General features: G+C 42.9%; 2 protein-coding genes across 4 annotated transcripts in view; one reads left to right on the forward strand and one right to left on the reverse strand.

Moving 5' to 3' along the window:
• The window catches only part of LOC115140329 (syntaxin-binding protein 1-like), a 33844-nt gene extending 27824 nt beyond the window's left edge, over positions 1–6020 (forward strand). For 2 of the 3 annotated variants that reach the window (XM_029678663.2, XM_065026808.1), the window contains exons 18-20: positions 262–416; positions 1012–1137; positions 3185–6020. In XM_029678663.2, coding sequence (XP_029534523.1) covers positions 262–416; positions 1012–1121 — 265 coding nt within the window. In that variant the 3' untranslated portion in view covers positions 1122–1137; positions 3185–6020. The remainder of the gene's footprint in view (positions 1–261; positions 417–1011; positions 1138–3184) is intronic. The other variant, XM_029678662.2, reaches the window with a different exon arrangement.
• Positions 6021–14133: 8113 nt separating this feature from the next.
• LOC115140706 (whirlin-like) overlaps positions 14134–25665 on the reverse strand; it is a 92903-nt gene continuing 81371 nt past the window's right edge. The window contains 8 exon segments of the mRNA XM_065026061.1: positions 14134–14883; positions 19173–19298; positions 19552–19733; positions 19878–19985; positions 20076–20374; positions 20495–20859; positions 22402–22614; positions 23117–23299. Coding sequence (XP_064882133.1) covers positions 14689–14883; positions 19173–19298; positions 19552–19733; positions 19878–19985; positions 20076–20374; positions 20495–20859; positions 22402–22614; positions 23117–23299 — 1671 coding nt within the window. The 3' untranslated portion in view covers positions 14134–14688.

Genomic DNA, 25665 nt, shown 5'->3' on the forward strand with positions numbered 1-25665 from the left:
AGTGGCTGTAGTCAAGAAATTGACGTGCACTATGAAAGCTCCATCCAAGTTTATTCACCCATTGGGTCAATACATCTGTATAAGACAAAAGACATATTCACACGAGCACTGATATTTAACCCTTTCTCTTATGCTGAGTCTCCTCCTACACATCTGAGCAGCCAATGCATCTCTGTTGCTCTTCCTTACTTCATCTGACCTGACCTCTGCCCCAAAGTGCTCACTAAAGTGTTACTTGAATGTCCTGCCCTGTCATTACAGTGCCCGGTACGGAAACTGGCACAAGAACAAGGGCCCCACAGAGATGAAGAATGGTCCTCGGGTCATCGTCTTCATCATCGGAGGCATGACCTTTAGCGAGATGCGCTGCGTCTACGAAGTCACACAGGCCAATGGCAAATGGGAGGCCATCATTGGTGAGTTGGCAGCATGGGTGGGGTGAAATGTCATGGTCATAACTGTACGTCTGACGTTGAATGCACTTGTTGCACCACGTAGCCCTTTTATGTACATTCTACCTGGATATACATTGTACACCTAGTAGGGAGCAGGCATAGGGTGTACAATCAGAACTATATTTCAGGGAAAAGGGAGATATCTTCTCCATCTAAATATCCTGAATAATCCTGGCATGGCGATACTTAGGAAATTATTAGAATATACTGTTGATATCCTATAGTTCTATTCCACTGTGACTGACTCAGCTGCTGCTGGATGGATTCTGCTTTGTGTGCTCAGATCAGATGGTGTTTCTGAGAAAACATCAGAGACAGGATATATGTGCTGTTGTGACAACAGGGAATGGATACCATGCAGGGTCAGACATAGGACACAGTCGACTCTGTGTTGGTACTCCCTGTATATAGCCATGTTATTTTTGCTCGTTATTGGACTGCCATTTTTGTCATTAACATTTATCTTTCAGAGGAACCCAAGACCTCACCCAGAAAACAGACTTATTGAGATACAATGTGAAATGAGCATGCAGCATTTGTCCCACTCCCTCCATAGGCTCCACCCACATGCTCACTCCCACCAAATACCTAAAGGAGCTGCAGCACCCTGACTTCCTGGACCCCAACGCTGCCCCTGAGGAACCAGAGCCTGCCCCTGCAGAATGAGAACACACACTGAAAAGTAGAGATGGTCGTTGTGATGTGAAGCCCCTCTCTCAGCCTCCTCTCACCACGTACCCTCCACTGGCCCAGGACTCTTAGTCCCCTGTGTTGTGTCCCAAATGGAACCATATTCCTTCTACAGTGAACTACTTTTGACCAGGACCCATAGGGATCCCTCCTCCATCCTGTTGTTCCATGGTTCAGTCAGTTAGACCCATGGAGATCCACACTGTGACTCCCCTGTTTGTGATCCATCCTGTTGGTCCATGGTTGTTGGTTGGACCCATGAGGATCCACACTGTGACTCCCCTGTTTGTGATCCATCCTGTTGTTCCATGGTTGTTGGTTGGACCCATGAGGAGCCACACTGTGACTCCCCTGTTTGTGATCCATCCTGTTGGTCCATGGTTGTTGGTTGGACCCATGAGGAGCCACACTGTGACTCCCCTGTTTGTGATCCATCCTGTTGGTCCATGGTTGTTGGTTGGACCCATGAGGATCCACACTGTGACTCCCCTGTTTGTGATCCATCCTGTTGTTCCATGGTTCAGTCAGTTGGACCCATGAGGATCCACACTGTGACTCCCCTGTTTGTGATCCATCCTGTTGGTCCATGGTTGTTGGTTGGACCCATGAGGAGCCACACTGTGACTCCCCTGTTTGTGATCCATCCTGTTGGTCCATGGTTGTTGGTTGGACCCATGAGGAGCCACACTGTGATTCCCCTGTTTGTGATCCATCCTGTTGTTCCATGGTTGTTGGTTGGACCCATGAGGAGCCACACTGTGACTCCCCTGTTTGTGATCCATCCTGTTGGTCCATGGTTGTTAGTTGGACCCATGAGGATCCACACTGTGACTCCCCTGTTTGTGATCCATCCTGTTGGTCCATGGTTGTTGGTTGGACCCATGAGGAGCCACACTGTGACTCCCCTCTTTGTTATCCATCCTGTTGGTCCATGGTTGTTGGTTGGACCCATGAGGATCCACACTGTGACTCCCCTGTTTGTGATCCATCCTGTTGGTCCATGGTTGTTGGTTGGACCCATGAGGAGCCACACTGTGACTCCCCTCTTTGTTATCCATCCTGTTGGTCCATGGTTGTTGGTTGGACCCATGAGGATCCACACTGTGACTCCCCTGTTTGTGATCCATCCTGTTGTTCCATGGTTCAGTCGGTTGTTTCATGTTCCCACCTCTATTCCCTCTGTGTCATTGTATACTTGGTCTGTGGTGCTGTCATCTATTCTGTTTATCTTGTGTGCACTCTCTGTATCTGTCCTTGGTATGCTACATGTAGACCACATGAGGCTGCTGAGGGGAGGACGGCTCATAATTGATTGATGGCTGGAATGGAGCTAATAGAATTGCATCTAACACCTGGAAACTATGGAAACCATGTGTTTAATGTATTTGATACCCTTCTACTGATGCCGCTCCAGTCATTACCACAAGCCAGTTCACCCCAATGAAGGTACCACCAGCCTCCTGTGATGTAGACAGTTGTCAAAATCTCCCCTTTTCTGTGGAGAATTTAGTCTTTGAGAAAACAATATCTCTGTCCATCCATTCAATATCAAACTCTCTGTTGAAGCACTTCTTGTATGATTGTTTGTCAAAGGTTTGACAGAGGGGTTAATATTGACTGGATGGATAAATATGTATTTTTCCTCAGACACTATATGCCAATGAAACATTTCTTCACATGTTATTTTTACTGGGCCTGTTTGCACCTCCATCGTTGTATGTCTGCCATTTGACACGGTTTAGAGGAGCAGCACATATGGTCGATTTCTGCTGTGCATATCATGGTGACTGATGCAGAGATTTTATATTTCCGTGAATATGATACTCTTTCCTGGACTAAAAGCTGAACCCATGTCTTTATATGGGATTTCTGCTGTCTGTGTATTTCTGTCTATCATTCCCATTTGGAACTGAAGGCCTACTCTACTTTAATTTAGCAGATGAATCAAGTCTTCAATGATATGTTAATTATTTGATCATTTCCAAGTTATTCAACTACTCTAATTCTCTCTCTCTGTTTCTCCCCGTCTCTCTCTGGAGGATCAACCAATATCTTCACCCCTACAAGCCTTCTTCAAACTCTCAAAGACTTGGATAAACAAGCAGAGGTTTAAGCAGAACCTCCTGGCTGTAGCAGTCCCTCTCTTAACTAGCTATCTGTCTCTTAACTAGCTATCTGTCCCTCTCTTAACTAGCAGTCCCTCTCTTAACTAGCTGTCCCTCTCTTAACTAGCTATCTGTCTCTTAACTAGCTATCTGTCCCTCTCTTAACTAGCTATCTGTCCCTCTCTTAACTAGCTGTCCCTCTCTTAACTAGCTGTCCCTATCTTAACTAGCAGTCCCTCTCTTAACTAGCTATCTGTCCCTCTCTTAACTAGCTATCTGTCTCTTAACTAGCTATCTGTCTCTTAACTAGCTATATGTCCCTCTCTTAACTAGCTATCTGTCCCTCTCTTAACTAGCTATCTGTCCCTCTCTTAACTAGCTGTCCCTCTATTAACTAGCTATATGTCCCTCTCTTAACTAGCTATCTGTCTCTTAACTAGCTATATGTCTCTTAACTAGCTATATGTCCCTCTCTTAACTAGCTATCTGTCTCTTAACTAGCTATATGTCCCTCTCTTAACTAGCTATCTGTCTCTTAACTAGCTATCTGTCCCTCTCTTAACTATCTGTCCTTCTCTTAATTAGCTGTCCTTCTCTTAACTGGCTGTCCCTCTCTTAACTAGCTGTCTTCCTCTTAACTAGCTGTCTTCCTCTTAACTAGCTGTCCCTCTCTTAACTAGCTGTCCTTCTCTTAACTAGCTGTCCTTCTCTTAACTAACTCCCCTAACCTCCAAACTCCCTCAGCCGGCATATTCTACTCAGGACCGTCCATACCAAACCCCTTCTACTCTACACATAGAGCCATTTTCTTTATTGTCTTATCTATTTCAAATATATCAAAGTCATGTATTCAGATAGAATTTCTTAATAGCATGAAATAAGATCATTTAAAGCCATACTACCAAAAAACAGGATGCCATTGTTGCACTTTCTTAAAAAGGAAGCCAATCATAGTGTAAGATTCCAGTCTTTCCAACAGACCTTTCAATACATTTCATAAAAGTATTCATATAACATTTATTTAAAAAAAACAACTAGCTGAATATTGGAATGAACTTGGAAATACACTTGGAATGTATTTGAACACTGAAATAACTGACTCAAATACATTCCCAAGCATTTAACCAAGGTATTTGAAAAGCCAGGTCTGTTTTTAGTGGTTTAGCATGTAGCTTTTATCTCATTGCTTGTAAACGTTTCAGGAACAATGAGCAAAAATACAAATATTTTTGAAACTCACAATTGTATAATTTGGACATCATCTTCATCACCAACATCATCACCATCTTCCTTGTAATGCAATCAGTAGTTTGTAGAATATATGCCATACTGTATCAATGTTTCTATTCCTGGTGAATATTCTGACTTTGAAAATGCCAATGTGAAGCCACTCTGTACTACTGCTCATGTAGCTGTAGCTAGCAGTACATTTACAGTATTTGGGCTGTAGCTAGCAGTACAGTTACAGTAGTTGGGCTGTAGCTAGCAGTACAGTTACAGTAGTTGGGCTGTAGCTAGCAGTACAGTTACAGTAGTTGAGCTGTAGCTAGCAGTACAGTTACAGTAGTTGGGTTGTAGCTAGCAGTACAGTTACAGTAGGTGGGCTGTAGCTAGCAGTACAGTTACAGTAGTTGGGCTGTAGCTAGCAGTACAGTTACAGTAGTTGGGCTGTAGCTAGCAGTACAGTTACAGTAGGTGGGCTGTAGCTAGCAGTACAGTTACAGTAGTTGGGCTGTAGCTAGCAGTACAGTTACAGTAGGTGGGCTGTAGCTAGCAGTACAGTTACAGTAGGTGGGCTGTAGCTAGCAGTACAGTTACAGTAGTTGGGCTGTAGCTAGCAGTACAGTTACAGTAGGTGGGCTGTAGCTAGCAGTACAGTTACATTAGTTGGGCTGTAGCTAGCAGTACAGTTACAGTAGTTGGGCTGTAGCTAGCAGTACAGTAGTTGGGCTGTAGCTAGCAGTACAGTAGTTGGGCTGTAGCTAGCAGTACAGTTACAGTAGTTGGGCTGTAGCTAGCAGTACAGTTACAGTAGGTGGGCTGTAGCTAGCAGTACAGTTACAGTAGTTGGGCTGTAGCTAGCAGTACAGTTACAGTTGTTGGGCTGTAGCTAGCAGTACAGTTACAGTAGTTGGGCTGTAGCTAGCAGTACAGTTACAGTAGTTGGGCTGTAGCTAGCAGTACAGTTACAGTAGTTGGGCTGTAGCTAGCAGTACAGTTACAGTTGTTGGGCTGTAGCTAGCAGTACAGTTACAGTAGTTGGGCTGTAGCTAGCAGTACAGTTACAGTAGTTGGGCTGTAGCTAGCAGTACAGTTACAGTAGTTGGGCTGTAGCTAGCAGTACAGTTACAGTAGTTGGGCTGTAGCTAGCAGTACAGTTACAGTAGTTGGGCTGTAGCTAGCAGTACAGTTATAGTAGTTGGGCTGTGATGATCAACCATTGGAAAGTTATTCCTCTTCATTTAGTCTCTGTTCAGGAATAGTATGGAATTGATTTGATTTGCTATTTCCTCTTCCTGTCGAAGCTATAGTCTCGTTTTTGTCCCACTTTCCAGTGCAGCGTTGACACTGTCATGATGCAAACTCATTTGTTGGCGTTGTTGTTGTTACACTTGTTGTTGATTTTGTTACTCTATAGTAGGGTTATCTATTATTTCTCAAGATATATTAATACCAGTGTATTTGATCAGAATTCTATGCTTGGAAGTAATTTATCCCAAACAATACACGTTCACGTACTAAAGCTCTAATAAAGTTGCTTCAAAGAAAATGCTGATGTTTTAGTCTGTTACATTATGACACCAAATGATTGAAATGCATATCAGTAAACGCTTTATTCATTGAGGGATGGATGGATTGGACTGCTGCTGATCCTCTATTGATGTTACAAACTATCTGGGTGGTTCAAGAAAAATGTCTGAGAGGCTAGTGCATAATTTAGTACAAGGTCCCCTGAACTAAACTGGAAAACTTTGATAGTAATACTGTAACATTGTAATGTATGTCAATTATAATAACAACATTGCAGTACCATTTACAACCACTGGGGAGAAGCATTGGCATATTGCTTGATAAACATAATAGCAGCCCGCAGAACTTTGCTTTGACAGCCCGGACGAGCCAACATACATATATATATAGTGTATGTGGACACCCCTTCAAATAGTGGATTTGGCTTTTTCAGCCACACCCGCTGCCGACAGGTAAATCAAATTGAGCACTCCATTGACAAACATTGGCAGTAGAATGGCCTTACTGAAGAGCTCAGTGACTTTCAACATGGCACCGTCATAGGATGCCACCTTTCCAACAAGTCCGTTCGTTAAATTTCTGCCCTGCTAGAGCTTCCCCGGTCAACTGTAAGTGCTGTTATTGTGAAGTGGAAACATCTAGGAGCAACAACGGCTCAGCCGCAAACGGCCACACAAGCTCACAGAACGGGATCGTTGAGTGCTATAGCGCATGGCGCGTAAAAAATAATCTGTCCTCAGTTGCAACACTTACCACCGAGTTTCAAACTGCCTCGAAACAACGACAAGGAAGGCCCTTTCCTGTTTCAGCATAACAATGCCTCCGTGCACAAAGCGAAGTCCATACAGAAATGGTTTGTTGAGATTGGTGTGGAAGAACTTCATTGTCCTGCACAGAGCCCTGATCTCAACCCCATGGAACACCTTTGGGATGAATTTGAAAGCCGACTGCGAGCCAGGCCTAATCGCCCAACAACAGTGCCCGACATCACCAATTATTTTGTGGCTGAATGGAAGCTAGTCCCCACAGCAATGTTCAACATCTAGTGGAAAGCCTTCCCAGAAGATTGGAGGCTGTTATAGCAGATAAAGGGGGACCAACTCCATATTAATGCCCATGATGTCGGAATGAGATGTTCGACAAGCAGGTGTCCACATACTTTTGGTCATGTTGTGTACTTCTCAAGCTTTTGAATATTATGGGGGTTGCTTCAAGCAATGATATATTTGTGTGAATGGTAAGAGACCTACATTAGTACAATTATTCATTCTACAACCGGATTTCAAGCAGTGAAGCAACTTCTAGTTGCAGCTATATTTACATTTCTCGCTGATTATCTCCGTACATAGTCAATGAGTGAATGCATAGACAAAATATAACTCCTACCTGACTTAATATACCAGTACAGTACACCCAGAGTCATATGTGCTGTCCTGTGTGCTAGCTACTATAATACTAGTCTCTCTGTGGAGCACTGTGAGGGAAGCTCAAGGCCATAGAGACTGCAGCAGAACACAGGAAATGCACCTGCCTATAGGCAGTGGCTACTGAGCCAATTGAATAGAGACTGTCATCCTCCCTTTTATGGTGACAATATATTCGTCATAGATCCTGAAGGGATAAATGAAGTTGTATTGAATTGAACATTTAATTGAGGATGTTTCAATGTATCATGAAATGAAAAATGTCTGAATAAAATATGTATTTTGAAATGTTCTAGCTATATTCAACCTAACCAGGCAAACAGGATTCAAAACATGAGTTGGTAAATCTTTATTCAATTCAGCGTTGAGGAATATGTCTGATCTTTTAGTGCAGTAAGCATTAGGTTATGATTGTACACCTCTAAGACTGTCAGCTGTGTATTAGCCTGGTCCCAGATCTGTGCTTGTTCTCACTAACTCCATTCTCCATTGCTGTCATTGTCAAGCCAAAAATTGGCACGACAAAGAGTTGGCATGCTAGCACAAACAGACTGGCTCTCAGGCTAGGTCTGAAACATTGTCCAATCGGGGTCTTTCCCATACAGCTTGAGCCTACTCCTGGGCAACATAAGGTATAGAAACAAGAATCAAGATGCAGCAGACTTGTACATAGTCTACATTAGATCTGCATAGGGTTTTTCATCTTAATTATTATATGTATCCATTCTTGGCGTTGTTTTGGTGCAAAGAAAAATCCTTAAGTGATGTGGCATTGGCCCAACTTCCCCTGCTATAGTTAATACAATACACTTGTCCCAAATGTCCTCTATTCCCTATACAGTGTGCTACTATTAAGCAGAGCCCTAATGGAGTAGTGTACTGTAAAGGGAATAGGGTGCCATTTGGGACGAAGTCACGATTAGTCAATTTGCTTCTTATGTGATTGTTACTCAACTAGAACCCGAGACAGTACATTCTAGAATGTGACAGCAGACAGGAATAATACTGTGATATTGTTTGTAGTTGTGTGATTCTGTCAAACAGTAATTTAATGTATCTCTCTCTCTAATATATGTGTATATATATATATATATATATATAATTATGTCTATAAATGTATTTATAGTGTATACCTTATATGTGGACAAGATATAAAGTATGTATCATGTCTGGACTGTTTGCATTCACAAAAACGTTGTCATTTTTACAATATAAAAAAATACCAATATAAACCTTCTGTCATAATTTATTACAAGCTTATTGAAACATCTATGATCAGTTGTTTCATACAACCTGCAATACTCTACTCTCTTGTTCAATCTTATACTCTGTTATACATTTTATATAATCATATGCTCTCTTTTATACTCTTACTAACTGTTACTAGAGTTAATTGATACTGAATCCACAGGCCTGCTCCTTCCTGGAGCATCCCCAAATACAACAGGAAGCCTTACAATCCTACACTATACTGATATATAGGTAGAGTCTCAAATTACACCCTATTCCCTATATGGTCAAAAGTAGTGCATTATATAGGAAATAGGGTGGCATTTAGGTTGCAACCTCTCTCTCTCACACACACAGTGTGGATTATGGCTGAATTACAACTGCCTCCACCCCTGCTCCGCTTGTCGTGAGTCAGTTACCTATAACTGAAAAGTTATCTCGTTGTAACGATGAATTAGCAGTCTGTTGACTAATTTCCCTCTATCAGGATTACCATCTCTGACTTAGCTTACAGCTCCCATGAAGTGCCTTTGCTAAGTTTTCAGAATTCATGAACACAAAGTAAAGAAAAGGAACTATTGTTATAAATAACACATAAATGGATGCAAGTCAATTAATACAATCCATTTTAAAATGTGATCCTTTTACATACACAGACCATCTAACATTACATTATAAATAGCTCCAATCCTCTTAAATCTTGAAGGTGTCTCAGTGCCATATTCACTAAATATTATATGCATGTACAGAATTATGGGTGCAAGAGTTCATTAAACATTACAGACATCATACAAAAACTATTTTAGAGATGGCATAAAGGTATAGTTCGACAAAGATTAGATACAATTTATATCCATTTTCGAAGCACCATCTTGGTATAACCACTGAGGGGAGAGGCAGACCAATTGGAGAGGTGAAAGCAGTGAGAATGAAAAGCACGCGGCTAAATGTAATGACAACATTGATGACATTACACCAGTTCAACTACATTAGGTTCTATTGGTGAGCTCTTAGGTTATATTAAAGTATATTGGTGGGTTCTTCTTAGGTTATACTAGGTTCTGTTGGTGGGCTCTTAGGTTATACTAGGTTTTGTTGGTGGGTTCTTAGGTTATACTAGGCTCTATTCGTAGGTTATACAGTGCATTCTGAAAGTATTCAGACCCCTTGACTTTTTCAAAATTTTGTTACGTTACAGCCTTATTCAAAAATATATTAAATTATTTATTTTCCATCATCAATCTACACACAATACCCCATAATGACAAAACAATATATATATATATATATTTAAATGTTTTACAAATGTTTATAAAAATACATACTGTATATACTGAAATATCACATTTACAGAAATATTCAGAACCTTTACTCAGTAGGTTTTTGAAACACATTTGGCACACCTGTATTCAGAGGTGTAAAGTACTTAAGTAAAAATACTACTTAAATATCTGTACTTTACTTTTCTATTCATATTTTTGACTAATATTGTACTTTTTACTCCACACATTTTTCTTGACACCCAAAAGTATTTGTTACATTTTCAATGCTTAGCAGGACAGGAAAATATTCCAATTCACGCACTAAACAGACTCACTAAACACACATGCTTTGTTTGTAAAGATGTCTGAGTGTTGGAGTGTGCGGTGTGCCCCTGGCTATCCATTAATTTAAAAAACAAGAAAATGGTGCTGGTTTGCTTAATATAAGTAATTTGAAATGATTTATACTTTTAATTTTGATACTTAAGTGTATTTTAAACCAAATACTTTTATACTTTTACTCAGGTAGGAATTTTCTGGGTGAATTTTACTTGAGTCATTTCCTATTAAGGTATCTTTACTTTTCCTCAAGTATGACAGTTGGGTACTTTATTCACCACTGCCTGTATTTGGGGAGTTTCTACCATTTTTATCTTCAGATCCTCTCAAGCTCTGTCAGATTGGATGGGGAGTGTCACTGCACAGCTATTATCAGGTCTCTCCAGAGATGTTTGATCGGGTTCAAGTCCGGGCTCTGGCTGGGCCACTCAAGGACATTCAGAGACTTGTTCCGAAGCCACTCCTGCGTTGTCTTGGCTGTGTGCTTAGGGTCGTTGTCCTATTGGAAGGTGAACCTTCACCTCAGTCTGAGGTCCTGAGCGCTCTGGAGCAGGTTTCCATCAATGATCTCTTTGTACTTTGCTTTGTTCATCTTTCCCTCGATCCTGACTAGTTTCCCAGTCCCTGCCACTGAAAAACATCCCCACAGCATGATGATGCCAACCCCATGCATCACCATAGGGATGCTACCAGGTTTCCTCCAGACATGATGCTTCGAATTCAGGCCAAACAGTGTCTCCTGACCCCTACTGTCTCAGCCTCCAGTATTGATGCTGCAGTAGTTTATGTGTCGGGAGCTAGGGTCAGTGTGTTATATCCGTCTTATCCGGTGTCCTGTGTGAATTTAAGTCTGCTCTCTCGAATTCTTTCTTTCTTTCTCTCTCTCTCTCTTGGAGGACCTGAGCCCTAGGACCATGCCTCAGGACTATCTGGCCTGATGACTCCTTGCTGTCCTCAGTCCACCTGGTTGTGCTGCTGCTCCAGTTTCAACTGTTCTGCCTGCGGCTATGGAACCCTGACCTGTTCACCGGACGTGCTACCTGTCCCAGACCTGCTGTTTTCAACTCTCTAGAGACAGCAGGAGCGGTAGAGATACTCTGAATGATCGGCTATGAAAAGCCAACTGACATTTACTCCTGAGGTGCTGAAAACCACTGTGATTATTATTATTATTTGACCCTGCTGGTCATCTTTGAAAATTTGATCTTGGCCATGTTCTGTTATAATCTCCATCCGGCACAGCCAGAAGAGGACTGGCCACACCTCATAGCCTGGTTCCTCTCTAGGTTTCTTCCTAGGTTCTGGCCTTTCTAGGGAGTTTTTCCTAGCCACCTGTATTGCTTGCTGTTTGGGGTTTTAGGCTGGGTTTCTGTACAGCACTTTGTGACATCAGCTGATGTAAGAAGGGCTTTATAAATACATTTGATTGATTGATTGAGGCCAAAAAAATCTATCTTGGTTTCATAAGACCAGAGAATCTTGTTTCTCATGGTCTGAGAGTCATTAGGTACCTTTTGGCAAACTCCAATGTGCCTTTTACTGAAGAGTGGCTTCTGTCTAGCCTCTCTACCATAAATGCCTGATTGGTGGAGTGCTGATGGTTGTCCTTCTGGAAGGTTCTGGAGCTCGGTCAGAGTGATCATCTGGTTGGTCACCTCCCTGACCAATGCCCTTCTCCCTGATTGCTCAGTTTGGCCTGGCGGCCAGCACTAGGAAGAGCCTTGGTGGTTCCAAACACAAGAATGATGGAGGCCACTGTGTTCTTGGGGACCTTCAATGCTGTAGACATTTATTGGTACCCTTCCCCAGATCTGTGCCTCAACACAATCCTGCCTCGGAACTCTCCAAACAATTATTTCGACCTCATGGCTTGGTTTTTGCTCTGACATGCACTGTCAACTGTGGGACCTTATATATACACCGGTGTGTGCCTTTCCAAATCATGTCCAATCAATTGAATTTACCACAGGTGGTCTAGAATCAAGTTGTAGAAACATCAAGGATAATCATTGGAATCAGGATGCACCTGAGCTCAATTTCGAGTCTCATAGTAAATATTTATGTAAATAAGGGATTTCTGATTTTAATACATTTGCAACAATTTCTAAAAACTTGTTTTTGCTTTGTCATTATGGGGTATTGTGTGTAGATTGATGAGATTGATTGAACAATCAACAAAATATGGAAAAGGTCAAGGGGTCTGAATACTTTCCAAATGCACTGTATTAGATTATATCGGTGGGTTTTTCTCAATTCCAGTATGTTCTATTGGTGGGTTGTTCTTGGACTATTTTAGATTCTATTGGTGGGTTCTTCTCAATGCTTTTAAGTTCTATTGGTGGGTTCTTCTTGGGTTATTTTTGATTCTATTGGTGGGTTCTTCTCAATGCATTTAGGCTCTATTGGTGGATCCTTAGTTTCTATTACGCTTTTTTGGTGGGTTCTTCTATGGTTATTTTGAATGCTATTACAGTTGAAGTAGGAAGTTTACATACACCTTAGCCAAAAACATTTAAACTCAGTTTTCACAATTCCTAACATTTAATCTTAGTAGTAATTCCCTGTCTTAGGTCAGTTAGGATCACCACTTTATTTTAAGAATGTGAAATGTTAGAGATAATTATTTATTTCAGCTTTTATTTCTTTCATCACATTCCAAGTGGGTCAGAAGTTTACATACACTCAATTAGTATTTGGTAGCATTGCCTTTAAATTGTTTAACTTGGGTCAAACGTTTTGTGTAGCCTTCCACAAGCTTCCCACAATTAATTGGGTGAATTTTGGCCCATTCCTCCTGACAGAGCTGGTGTAACTGAGTCAGGTTGATAGGATCCTTGCTCGCACACGCTTTTTCAGTTCTGCCGACACATTTTCTATAGGATTGTGGTCAGGGCTTTGTGATGGACACTCCAATACCTTGACTTTGTTGTCCTTAAACCATTTTGCCACAACTTTGGAAGTATGCTTGGGGTCATTGTCCATTTGGAAGACCCATTTGCAACCAAGCTTTAACTTCCTGACGGATGTCTTGAGATGTTGCTTCAATATAGCCACATGATTTTCCTACCTCATGATGCCATCTATTTTGTGAAGTGCACCGGTCCTTCCTGCAGCAAGGCACCCCCAAAATATGATGCTGCCAGCCCCGTGCTTCACAGTTGTTATGGTATTCTTCAGCTTGCAAGCCACCCCCTTTTTCCTCTGAACATAACAATGGTCATTATGGCCAAACAGTTCTATTTTTGTTTCATCAGACCAGAGGACATTTCTCCAAAAAGTATTATCTTAGTGCAGTTGCAAACTGGCTTTTTTATTTTGGAGAAGTGACTTCTTCCTTGCTGAGCAGCCTTTCCTTTATGTCGATATAGGACTCGTTTTACTGTGGATATTGATACTTTTGTACCCGTTTCCTCCAGCATCTTCACAGGGTCCTTTGCTGTTGTTCTGGGATTGATTTGCACTTTTCGCACCAAAGTAAGTTCATCTCTAGGAGACATAACGAGTCTCCATCCTGATCGGCATGACGGCTGCGTGATCCCATGGGGTTTATACTTGCGTACAATTGTTTGTACAAATGAATGTGGTACCTTCAGGCATTTGGAAATTACTCCCAAGGATGAAACAGACTTGTGGAGGTCTACAATTTTTTTTCAGAGGTCTTGGCTGATTTCTTTTGATTTTCACATGTCAAGCAAAGAGGCACTGAGTTTGAAGGTAGGCCTTGAAATACATCCACAGGTACACCTCCAAATGACTCAAATTATGTAAATTAGCCTATCAGAAGCTCCTAAAGACATGATATCATTTTTTGGACTTTTCCAAGCTGTTTATAGGCACAGTCAACTTCGTGTATGTAAACCTTCGACCCACTGGAATTGTGATACAGTGAATTATAAAGTGAAATAATCTGTCTGTAAACAATTATTGGAAAAATGACTTGTGTCGTGCACAAAGTAGATGTCCTAACCGACTTGCCAAAAATATAGTTTGTTAACAAGAAATGTGTGGAGTGGTTGAAAAATCTGTTTTAATGACACCAACCTAAGTGTATGTAAACTTCCGACTTCAACTGTGTGTTCTATCGGTGGGTTCTTCTTAAGGCAGGATGTCGTGCATTTGAGCTTTTTAACACTACATGGCCAGCCTGATAAGTTGGTATAGAGGGACAACAATGTGGGAAGGGAGAAGGGGCTTACAGGAGAATAACGGATTGTCTTTATTTTGTCCCCAGGTGCAACACTCCATCAAACTTCTCCCTCCTTCCGTTCTCTCTTTCTCCTCCTTCCTCCATCTGTTCCAGCTTTCTAAAGTGCAAAGTCCTGCTGAAGCCCCTGCAGGAAAATGGGAACAAGCATTAGTTCAGGAGGTCCCTTCTTGTTCAGGTGGTCCCTTCAGTCTCTTTTCTTCTGTGTGGTGCCTAAATACGACCCCGCTAAAGGCCTTGCAGTAGGGCTGTGTTAAACTCGGTAACCAGGAAGTCAATGTGGTCCTTCTCTTTGGTCTTGAAGGCCTCAGCGATGATGCGAGCAGCGTCCCGGTGCTCTCTACCCCTCAGGGAGACCCCGTTCACCTCCAGAATCACCTGTCCCACCTTCAGCTGCCCACAACTGTGTGCCGAGCCCCCCTTCTGAGAGAGAGAGGAGAAAGAGAATTAGACATCAAATAAATAATCCCTTTCTGTAGACAGGATGTGTTCTTGCTAGAGAGAAGAGAGTATAAACAAAAGATACGAAGGTAGATATGAGAGCATTGTTTTGGATTCAAGGAAAGGTAGAGGTAAAGGTAGAGTTAGTGGTAGAGGTAGTGGTAAAGATAAAGGTAGAGGTAGACGTAGAGGTAGAGGTAAAAGGTAAAGGTAGAGGTAGAGATCGAGGTAAAAGGTAAAGGTAGAGGTAGAGATCGAGGTAAAAGGTAAAGGTGGGGGTAGAGGTAGAGATAGAGGTAGAGGTAAAAGGTAGGGGTAGAGGTAGAGGTAAAGTTAGAGGTAGAGGTAGAGTTAGAGTTAGAGGTAGAGGTAGTTAGAGGTAGTGTTAGTGGTAGAGGTAGATGTAAAAGGTAGTGGTAGAGGTAGTGGTAAAGATAGAGGTAGACGGAGAGGTAGAGATCGAGGTAAAGGGTAAAGGTAGGGATAGAGGTAGAGATAAAGGTAAAGGTAGAGGTAAAAGGTAAAGGCAGAGGTAAAAGGTAAAGGTAGAGGTAAAAGGTAGGGGTAGAGGTAAAGGTAGAGGTAGAGGTAAAGGTAAAAGTTGGGGTAGAGGTAGAGGTAAAGTTAGAGGTAGAGGTAGAGGTAGTGGTAAAGATAAAGGTAGAGGTAGACGGAGAGGTAGAGATAGAGATCGAGGTAAAGGGTAAAGGTAGGGGTAGAGATAGAGGTAAAAGGTAAAGGTAGGGGTAGAGGTAGAGATAGAGGTAAAGGTAGAGGTAAAAGGTAAAGGTAGGGGTAGAGGTAAAAGTTGGGGTAGAGGTAGAGATAGGGGTAAAAGGTAGAGGTAGAGGTAAAAGGTAAAGGTAAAGGTAGAGGTAGAGGTAAAAGGTAAAGATAAAGATAAAGGTAGAGGTAGACGGAGAGGTAGAGATAGAGATCGAGGTAAAGGGTAAAGGTAGGGGTAGAGATAGAGGTAAAAGGTAAAGGTAGGGGTAGAGGTAGAGATAGAGGTAAAAGGTAAAGGTAGGGGTAGAGGTAGAGGTAAAAGGTAAAGGGTAAAGGTAGGGGTAGAGGTAAAGGTAAAAGTTGGGGTAGAGATAGAGGTAAAAGGTAGAGGTAGAGGTAAAAGGTAAAGGTAGAGGTAGGGGTAAAAGGTAAAAGGTAGAGGTAAAGGGAGGAATGATGTAGAGCTTTGTGCCTTGTGGACTCCTATCTGTCAGGAAAAATAAGGACAGTGAGAACGGAGACATCAGGACAGATACATGAGGACAGAGACATCAGGACAGATACATGAGGACAGAGACATCAGGACAGATACATGAGGACAGAGACATCAGGACAGATACATGAGGACAGAGACATCAGGACAGAGACATCAGGACAGAGACATCAGGACAGAATCATAAGTCTAGCTGAGAACAGAGGAGGCCATGGCAGGAGGGGGCTGATAACCCAGGCAGCAGGGCAGGCAGGCTCAGCCCTGGGCACTTAGCGCCAGAGCCTGTACCCCTTAGTGCTCTCACTGTTCCTTTACTGCATTCTACTTTACTGCTTTCTACAGCACATTCAACTAAGTTTAGTGAAAAACACAACCACATATCACAGTTATTACAAGTAGACCCTTCTTCGAAATAGCTATCCGCTATCAGCAGAATTAGTGCCAGGAAGATTAAAATCAAGTCTGGGATGTGAGTGCAAGAAAGAGGCTAAACAATACTTTTGGACAGCAGAAGTAGTTCCCACTTAAGTTAAAGCATTAGACTGTTTACCCTCATTATGATAGAGGGGGAAGGCATTCCAACCATCTAACAAGATGGCACTCTAGCTGCTGCTGCATAGACTTGAAATTGGCTGTGCATGTTATGGCAACCCATTGCGTGTTATGGAAACCCATTGTGTGTTATGGCAACCCATTGTGTGTTATGGAAACCCATTGCGTGTTATGGCAACCCATTGCGTGTTATGGAAACCCATTGCGTGTTATGGCAACCCATTGCGTGTTATGGCAACCCATTGTGTGTTATGGCAACCCATTGTGTGTTATGGCAACCCATTGTGTGTTATGGCAACCCATTGTGTGTTATGGCAACCCATTGTGTGTTATGGCAACCCATTGTGTGTTATGGAAATCCATTGTGTGTTATGGCAACCCATTGTGTGTTATGGCAACCCATTGTGTGTTATGGCAAACCATTGTGTGTTATGGCAAACCATTGTGTGTTATGGCAAACCATTGTGTGTTATGGCAAACCATTGCGTGTTATGGCAAACCATTGCGTGTTATGGCAAACCATTGCGTGTTATGGCAAACCATTGCGTGTTATGGCAAACCATTGTGTGTTATGGAAAACCATTGCGGGTTATGGAAAACCATTGAGGGTTATGGAAAACCATTGTGTGTTATGGCAAACCATTGCGTGTTATGGCAAACCATTGTGCGTTATGGCAAACCATTGTGCGTTATGGCAAACCATTGTGCGTTATGGCAAACCATTGCGTGACAACTTCTTCTCCTTAAAGTTCTCTTGATAATATTCTAATGGCACCAACTTACCAAATGTAAAAATGCCCCATATCATTCAGGCAGTGAAACAGTCAAATCCCATTTCTATTCTCTGGCTGTCCTATCCTGACATAACCTTTTCAACAATGTCACATACAATTGCTTGTATGATGATTCAGGGCCAACCAAAAGTCTCCATCTCAAATGGCATCGTATTCCCCCTGCAGTGCACTTCTTTTGCCCATGGCCCATAGGGACTGTATACAGGGAATAGGATGCCATTTGGGACGCATAAATTGACTGTTATTTAATCATACTAATGGTGGTGAAACATAATTGATGTAATGAGGCAGTAGTATCTGTGCCATGTCAGCTCGTGGGCCTGTAAATGCCTGGGGAACCATCAGGACTCTATTGGACTATAGAGATTTATGGGGGCTGCTCGTGAGGAGTAATTCTTATGGAAATCCCTGCACGACTGTCATACAAACCCCTCAATCAGACTCTCCATATCTTGTGAGTCTGAATTAGGTACGAGGATGTTCCGCACATAAAAGACTGCAGAAACACACCATGTACTGTAGTTTATGTCTTTTGACCAGAGCACTCAGCTCAGAAGTTGTGGACTTTCTATGCAATATTGTGTCCTTTGGGGAGCAACGTCAGTGTATAATATGAAATCGCATGCTGTACTTGTAGATACATTATTGTTAAATGAAAACAAAAGATGAATAATGTTGGAATTTAGGTCCACCTCAGTCTGTCCACACCTGTCCACAACATCCTGTAGACCTGAATAGATTACCCAAGACCCCTGACACTAACCAGGTGGTAGAAAACTTTCTTCAACAAAGTTAAACATCCCCAGGAGAGATTCCTTGACCTGCTTTGAAATTATTATCAATGCAAATATAGGTTGTTATCACACACATAAACAGATGTTCTGGGAAGCTCACATTTAAGATGAAAGAGAAAATGGTAATGTCTCTGTTTTTCTCCCCAATTTTGTGGTATCCAATTAGTAGTTACAGTCTTGTCTCATCACTTCAACTCCCATATGGACTTGGGAGAGGCGAAGGTCGAGAGCCGTGCGTCCTCCAAAACACAACCCAACCAAGCCGCATTGCTTCTTCACACAGCGCACACTTAACCCGGAAGCCAGCCGCACCAATGTGCCAGAAGAAACACCGTACACCTAGCAACCGTGTCAGCGTGCACTGCACCCAGCCCGCCAGAGTCACTAGTGTGCGATGGGATAAGGACATTCCTGCCGGCCAAACCCTCCCCTAACCTGCTGGGCCAATCGTGCGCCGCCCCATGGGTCTCCAGGTCGCAGCTCGCTGCGACAGAGCCTGGACTCAAACCCAGAATCTCTAGTGTCACAGCTAGCACTGCAATGCAGTACCTTAGACCACTGCACCACTCGGGAGGCTTCTCTGTCATGTTTGATGCTTGTTGTAATCCATATTGCACTCATTAACACTACGTATCAATACGCACAGACCTTTAGGCACAACATGGGGGTTCTACTTCCACATAGGAGGCTGTGGTTCTTACTATTTACAGACTTCACAGTACAAAAGCCTTGTGTAGTCTTCATACTACATTCATGTTCAAAGTTATCCTAAATGTTACAGTATGATAAACTGATGCAGAATCATCCAGATATTCCCTATACAAGTGCACTTCTTTTAAATGAACCTCCTTGTCAAAAGCAGTGCACTACATAGGGAATAGGGTACCATTTGGGAATCAGCCTCTCTCTCACCTGTACGGTGACGATGCGTGGCAGTGGCTGCCGTGTGTTTGCACCTCCCTCTATAGCAATGCCCAGAGTGTTGGCATTCTTTACCACACGTACCAGAGTAAGTATGGGCACTGGAGAGCCAGGCTGCTGCAGGGCACACAAGAAGACATCATGGAATAAGGACATAGAATAAAGAATAGGAATAAGGACATGGAATAGTGACCTAGAATAAGGACCCAGAAAACAGACCTAGAAAAATGACATAGAATACGAACATAGAAAAAGGACCTAGAATAAAGACCTAGAATAAGTAGTGGACTACAGTATAAAGGGAATAGGATTCCATTTGAGACTCATCCATGTTGTTTCTGTTGTGATATGGGCCCTTGGTGGGCCTCACCTGTTTGGATGCCAGTACTGCAGACCCCTGGGCCCCCTGGGGCCCTTGTGTGGCCTGGCTGGCCTGGTTCTTAGTTGGCCAAGGACTGCTGTCTTTACTGAGCCCTCGTGCCTCAGCAATGTCCACCCCACTGTCCTCACTCAGAGTCTGACCACTGTCTGACAGCTGGGACAATGTGGTGCCTGGATACATAAAGGAAAGTAGATTTGATTATATATATATATATATATATATATATATATATATATATACATACATGCATGTAAAGCCATACTCACAGGCAAGCACACAGACAAACACAGGCACAGGTACACATTAATCTTTACCTCTCTGCTGGGGCTCGAGCCTGGCCTCAGCAGTCAGTCTGTGTGTGTCGGCCATGACACACAAACCTCCCTGGCTGAGGGAGGGAGAGCAGGGGGAGCAGGACCTGTCTGGACTACATGGGGAAGGTCCCAGCACAGAGAGAGAGGGACAGGGTGAAGGACAGGGGGAGGGAAAGGGGGACAGACATGGGGATGGACCAGGGGAGGGACAGGGAGAGAGACATGGGGAGGGACCAGGGGAGGGACCAGGGGAGGTAACAGGCTTCTCATGGGAGCAGGATCTGAAGATGGGAAGCTTGATGAATTTGTCCTTGTTCTGAGGACCAGAGTGCTTGGGATGAAGGGAGCCAGGGCAGGAATGTTGGCCGGAGCTGGAGCAGCCGTGGTGTGTTTGGGGGGTGTGGTGGTCGGAGGAGGTAGTTGTGGAGATGTGGAGGGAGCTTTGGCAGGTGTGGTGAATAGAGTTCATGGATGTGTCATTGCCAGAGCTTGGATAGACGCTATGGCCAGTGCCAGTGTTGGAGGTGGTATGATGGCCAGGGTTGGGGGTGGTATGATGGCCAGGGTTGGAGCTGTTATGATGTCCAGGGTTGGGGGTGGTATGATGGCCAGGGTTGGAGCTGTTATGATGGCCAGGGTTGGAGCTGTTATGATGGCCAGGGTTGGAGCTGTTATGATGGCCAGGGTTGGAGCTGTTATGATGGCCAGGGTTGGGACAGGTGTGATGGAGGTCAGAGCTAGGGCAGTTGGAAGTTTGGTGGTTGGAGAAGCTTTGGAAGGCTTTAAGGTGTTTGTGGTGACATTCCTGGTGCAGCCTGGTGGGGGCAGTAAAGACCAGGCCAGATTGGGAGTGTCTGGATAAGAAGCGCTTGGACTGCTCCCTCTCCCTGTCCCTCGGATGTCTGGGCTGGGTCTGTCCGGGTTCGGGGGGAGGAGGAGGCTTGAAGAACGGAGGAGACTCAGCTGTCGACTGCACTTCATTCTAGAAACAAAAAGGGACATAGTACAGAATTTTTTTACAAACAAACTCTGTACAAACTCAAGTCTGTCTGATGAAGGTCACCAAATGTTGTTTTTTCATGGAGAGAGTGTCACGCCTCACCTTTAAAATGCATTTCTCTAAAACATTAGCATTTAGTTATAATCCTGCACATCATAAACCTGACTATGATTTCAATCAGTCTGAAACAAACTCAAATACAGACTCACCAATGTAACGTCAGGTAGGACATTAGTGGTTGCCCCTGGATCTTGCTGTACAATGTCACCATGTGAGCACTCCTGAAAGAGAGACAGAGACACAAGGTTGGTGTGTTACAATAATATGACTTCACCTGGTATTCCACCTGAATTGTTAGATACTACTGAATTGTTAGATACTACTGAATTGTTAGATACTACTGAACTGTTAGATACTACTGAACTGTTAGATACTACTGAACTGTTAGATACTACTGAATTGTTAAGAAAATAAGCATGTCGCTACACCCGCAATAACATCCTGCTAAATATTTGTATGGGACCAATAAAATTTGATTTGACCGTATCATCCAAAATAAAACAGGCCCAGCCATAGACTCACTGACCTGCCTCCCAGTACAATGTTGTGAGACAATCATGTGCTGAAACATTAACCATGAACTGTGACTAAAGACCTCAATCAACCATTAACACAGGAAGTTAATTTAGTTGATACAATATAATGACTTGTTAACTAAGGGTGGGATTTTACAGCTATATTAATGATGATGTCAACATGATCAATTATACAAGCACAGAGTGGACAAGCTCAGCAGAACCAGCCAGGCATGGCAACCAGCCAGCCATGGCAACCAGCCAGCCATATCAAACAGACAGCAACACTGTCACCCTGGACCATGGGGAAACTGTCAAACACATGCACGCTAACATGAACAACTGCTGAGCATAAAAGACATCCTTGGGTTCAGCTCAGTCATCTTACAGATAATCTCTTCTCACAATGGTTTCAAATCCTGCTGGTTCACCACTGAATAATCTCTGCTTTGTTGGAGAAAATGGCACCCTATTCTGTATTAAGTGCAGTAAATAGGGAATAGGGTGCCATTGCGGATACAAACACTGTTTTATCAGTTTCTATTAAAGCGTGGCTGGGTCTCAGACTCAGTTGGATGGTTACAGTGTGTTATAGCATTTTGTAGAGTGACTTGGCAGAGTGAGGTCCCATTCAGCTGGTCCGGGCCACATCGGTGGAATATTGACTCTATAGAACACTGCTGCTCAGTAATCTCATCTGAAGTCACTGCTCCGTTTCATTTGACACTGGCAACAGTCAGAGTGCAACTTCCAATGGATGAAAGATGAGAGAAGATGCCAGGAAGAAACACCCACATACAGTATACAGCCACAGGCACCATAGACTGCAATAGGCACGCAAGCATGCACCCATGCACACACGAATGAACACACACACACTTTGAATAGTCCAGAACCATCCAATAGGAACACACCTGTAAGTCCATCCATCCTACACGGTTCCTCCTACCTTGGTAGAGCAGAGAGTGGCCGGGTTGGAGTGGCTGTGGCTGGCTGAGGGCTCAGCGTGTAGACAGCGGCTGTATGGGTGCACAGGGTGTAGGGATCCCATTCCTCCGTGCCAGGCCTTCAGAGCCTCCCTCTCGCGATGCAGCACCAGGCCATCATACAGCTTCAGTTCCTGGGGAGCCACCTGACTACGCACCTCAGATAGCAGGGACAACTGGAGGGAGGACAGGAGCATAGGATTAGAATGAGTAGAATGGGCCTCCTCATTCAATGAAATGATCCCATAATGATATGTTGGCCATATTGAGTGGATTGGTGGCCATTTTGAGTTGCCAAATAAAAGGTGAGAAGGGGAATCGGCACACCGCGTTATGCTCCCATGGGAATTTATAAGACAACGTTTTGAGCACCATGTTTTGATCAGGTCTCATTTGACAAAGGAAACTAGAGGGAGGCCAGAAGGAAGCATGGATTAACAACTGAGACCAGGAACCTCATAGAGAACATGTATGGGCATGTTGGATGAGTGACTGTGTGTACATGAAATGCAAATGTTCTCAACAGTTGTGGAGGTACCATCATCAAGAGAGTAAAAGATTGACCATAAGATGAACCAGGCACCCAGGTGTACCCTGAATGGCACCCTATTCCCTATATAATACACTACTTTCTACCAGTGCCCAATAGTACACTATATATAGAATAGGGTGCGTTACCTTGGCACGAGTGTTGAAGAGCTCAAACAGGGCCATGGTCAGGGGCTCCAGGCCGATGTGTCCCTCCTGGTACTCCCGCAGGTAGTAGCCCATGGTCTGTCTCTCTGGGTCTGTCAGCAGCAGGAAGGCCTGCTCCTCCAGAGACACCTGGAAACCCAGGGGCCCCACACCTTGACACACAGACTGATTGGAGGGATAGAAGGAGGGAGTGAAAGAGAGAGTGGGTGGGGGGAGGGAATGAATGAACCCACATGAAAAAAGACTACAGTTTACTATGTAAATATTTAGTCAACTGTAGTATATTATACACTGTAGCATCACTTGATCGTGTAGTGCTTACCATAGAACTTTGTAGTATACTATAGTTATTATTATGTTCACTCTTTTTAACATGCACTGTTGGAGCTCAGAGCTTAATAAACCCACTGTACTGCAAGTTCATTATTTATTTTTTGTACCTTCATTTAACTAGGGAAGTCAGTTAAGAACAAATTCTTATTTTCAATGACGGCCTAGTGGGTTAACTGTCTTGTTCAGTGGCAGAACGACAGATTTGACCTTGTCAGCTCGGGGATCCGATCTTGAAACCTTTCGGTTTCTAGTCTAACGCTTAAAACTTCTTAAGGTATAGGGGGCAGCATTTTCACTTTTGGATAAATAGCGTGCCCAATTTCAACTTCCTGCTACTCATGCCAAGAATATAAGATATTATTAGTAGATCTGGATAGAAAACACTCTGAAGTTTCTACAACTGTTTGAATCATGTCTGTGAGTATTACAGAACTTATGTAGCAGGCAAAACCCCAAGGACTAACCGTTCAGATTTCTTTAGGTCTATGTCTGTTCACTGAGTTCTCATTGGCAAACGATAATTCTTAAGAACATATTTTCAGTTCCTACCGCTTCCACTGGATGTCACCAGTCTTTGGAATTTGGTTGAGATTATTCATTTGTGCAATTAAGAAGTAGGGCCATCCTGGAAAAGGGTAACGCTGTTGAGAGTTGGCCAAGACTTGAAAAGTAGCGTTAGTTTCCTCTCGTCCTCTATTGAAAACAGATAGACCAGTCTTCAATTTGATCGATTATTAACGTTTAAAAATACATAAAGTTGTATTACAAAAGTAGTTTGAAATATTTTGGCAAAGTTTATAGGCAACTTTTGAAATATTTTCTAGTGACGTTGCGCATTTTGGAAGCTGTTTTTTCTGGATCAAACGCGCCAAATAAATTGACATTTTGGATATATATGGACGGAATTCATCGAACAAAAGCACCAATTGTGATGTTTATGGGACATATTGGAGTGCCAACAAAAGAAGCTTGTCAAAGGTAAGGCATGTTTTATATTTTATTTCTGTGTTTTGTGTAGCGCCTGCAGGGTTGAAATATGGTTGAAATTTGCTACCCTCTTTGTTTACTGCTACCCTCTTTGTTAACTGCTGTGCTATCATCAGATAATAGCATCTTGTGCTTTCGCTGAAAAGCCTTGTTGGCTGGATTCACAACGAGTGTAGCTTTAATTGAATATCTTACATGTGTGATTTAATGAAAGTTAGATTTTTATATCAATTTATTTGAATTTGCTGCGCTGCATCTTCCCTGGTTTTTGGCCAAATGGGATGCACGCGTTCCCTATACCATAAGAAGTTTTAAAAGTAAAGTCCATAAAAACACTACTGTAAATACTACAGTATATATACTACAGTAAAGTCCACAAAAACACTACAGTAAATACTACAGTATACTACAGTAAAGCCCACAAAACACTACAATAAATACTTCAGAATACTACAGTAAAGTCCATAAAGCACTACATTAAATACTACAGTATACTACAGTAAAGTCCATAAAACACTACAGTAAATACTACAGTATACTACAGTAAAGTCCATAAAACACTACAGTAAATACTACAGTATACTACAGTAAAGTCCATAAAACACTACAGTAAATACTACAGTATAATACAGTAAAGTCCATAAAGCACTACAGTAAAGTCCACAAAAGCACTACAGTGAATGATTTACACAGAGTGTATAAAACATTAGGAACACCTGCTCTTTCCATGACAGACTGACCAGGTGAATCCAGTTGAAAGCTATGATCTCTTATTGATGTCACTTGTTAAATCCACAACTGTATGAAGCATTGGAGTCAACATGGGCCAACATCCCTGTGGAACGTGTTCAGCACCTTGTAGAGTCCATGCCCTGATGGATTGAGGCAATTCTGCGGGCAAAATTGGGTGTTCTTAATGTTTTGTATATGGCACACTATTAGTGCACTGCACTATAGGGTAGTGTCCCAAATGGCACCCTATTCCCTAACAGTCAGCTGCTAGCGTGCCTGACCTCAGTCCCTGCCTCCCCCTGCCACAGCCAGCTAGAGAGCACAGCCAGTTAGAGAGCACAGCCAGCTAGAGAGCACAGCCAGCTAGAGAGCACAGCCAGTTAAAGAGCACAACACAGCCTTCATCTCTTCATCTCTCAGTCAAAGAAACACGGCCAAAATGTCAAGCGCATTTTATTCAATCTTTCAAGACACAGGCT

Source organism: Oncorhynchus nerka, linkage group LG13 (assembly GCF_034236695.1).
Source record: "Oncorhynchus nerka isolate Pitt River linkage group LG13, Oner_Uvic_2.0, whole genome shotgun sequence".
NCBI classification, from domain to species: domain Eukaryota; kingdom Metazoa; phylum Chordata; class Actinopteri; order Salmoniformes; family Salmonidae; genus Oncorhynchus; species Oncorhynchus nerka.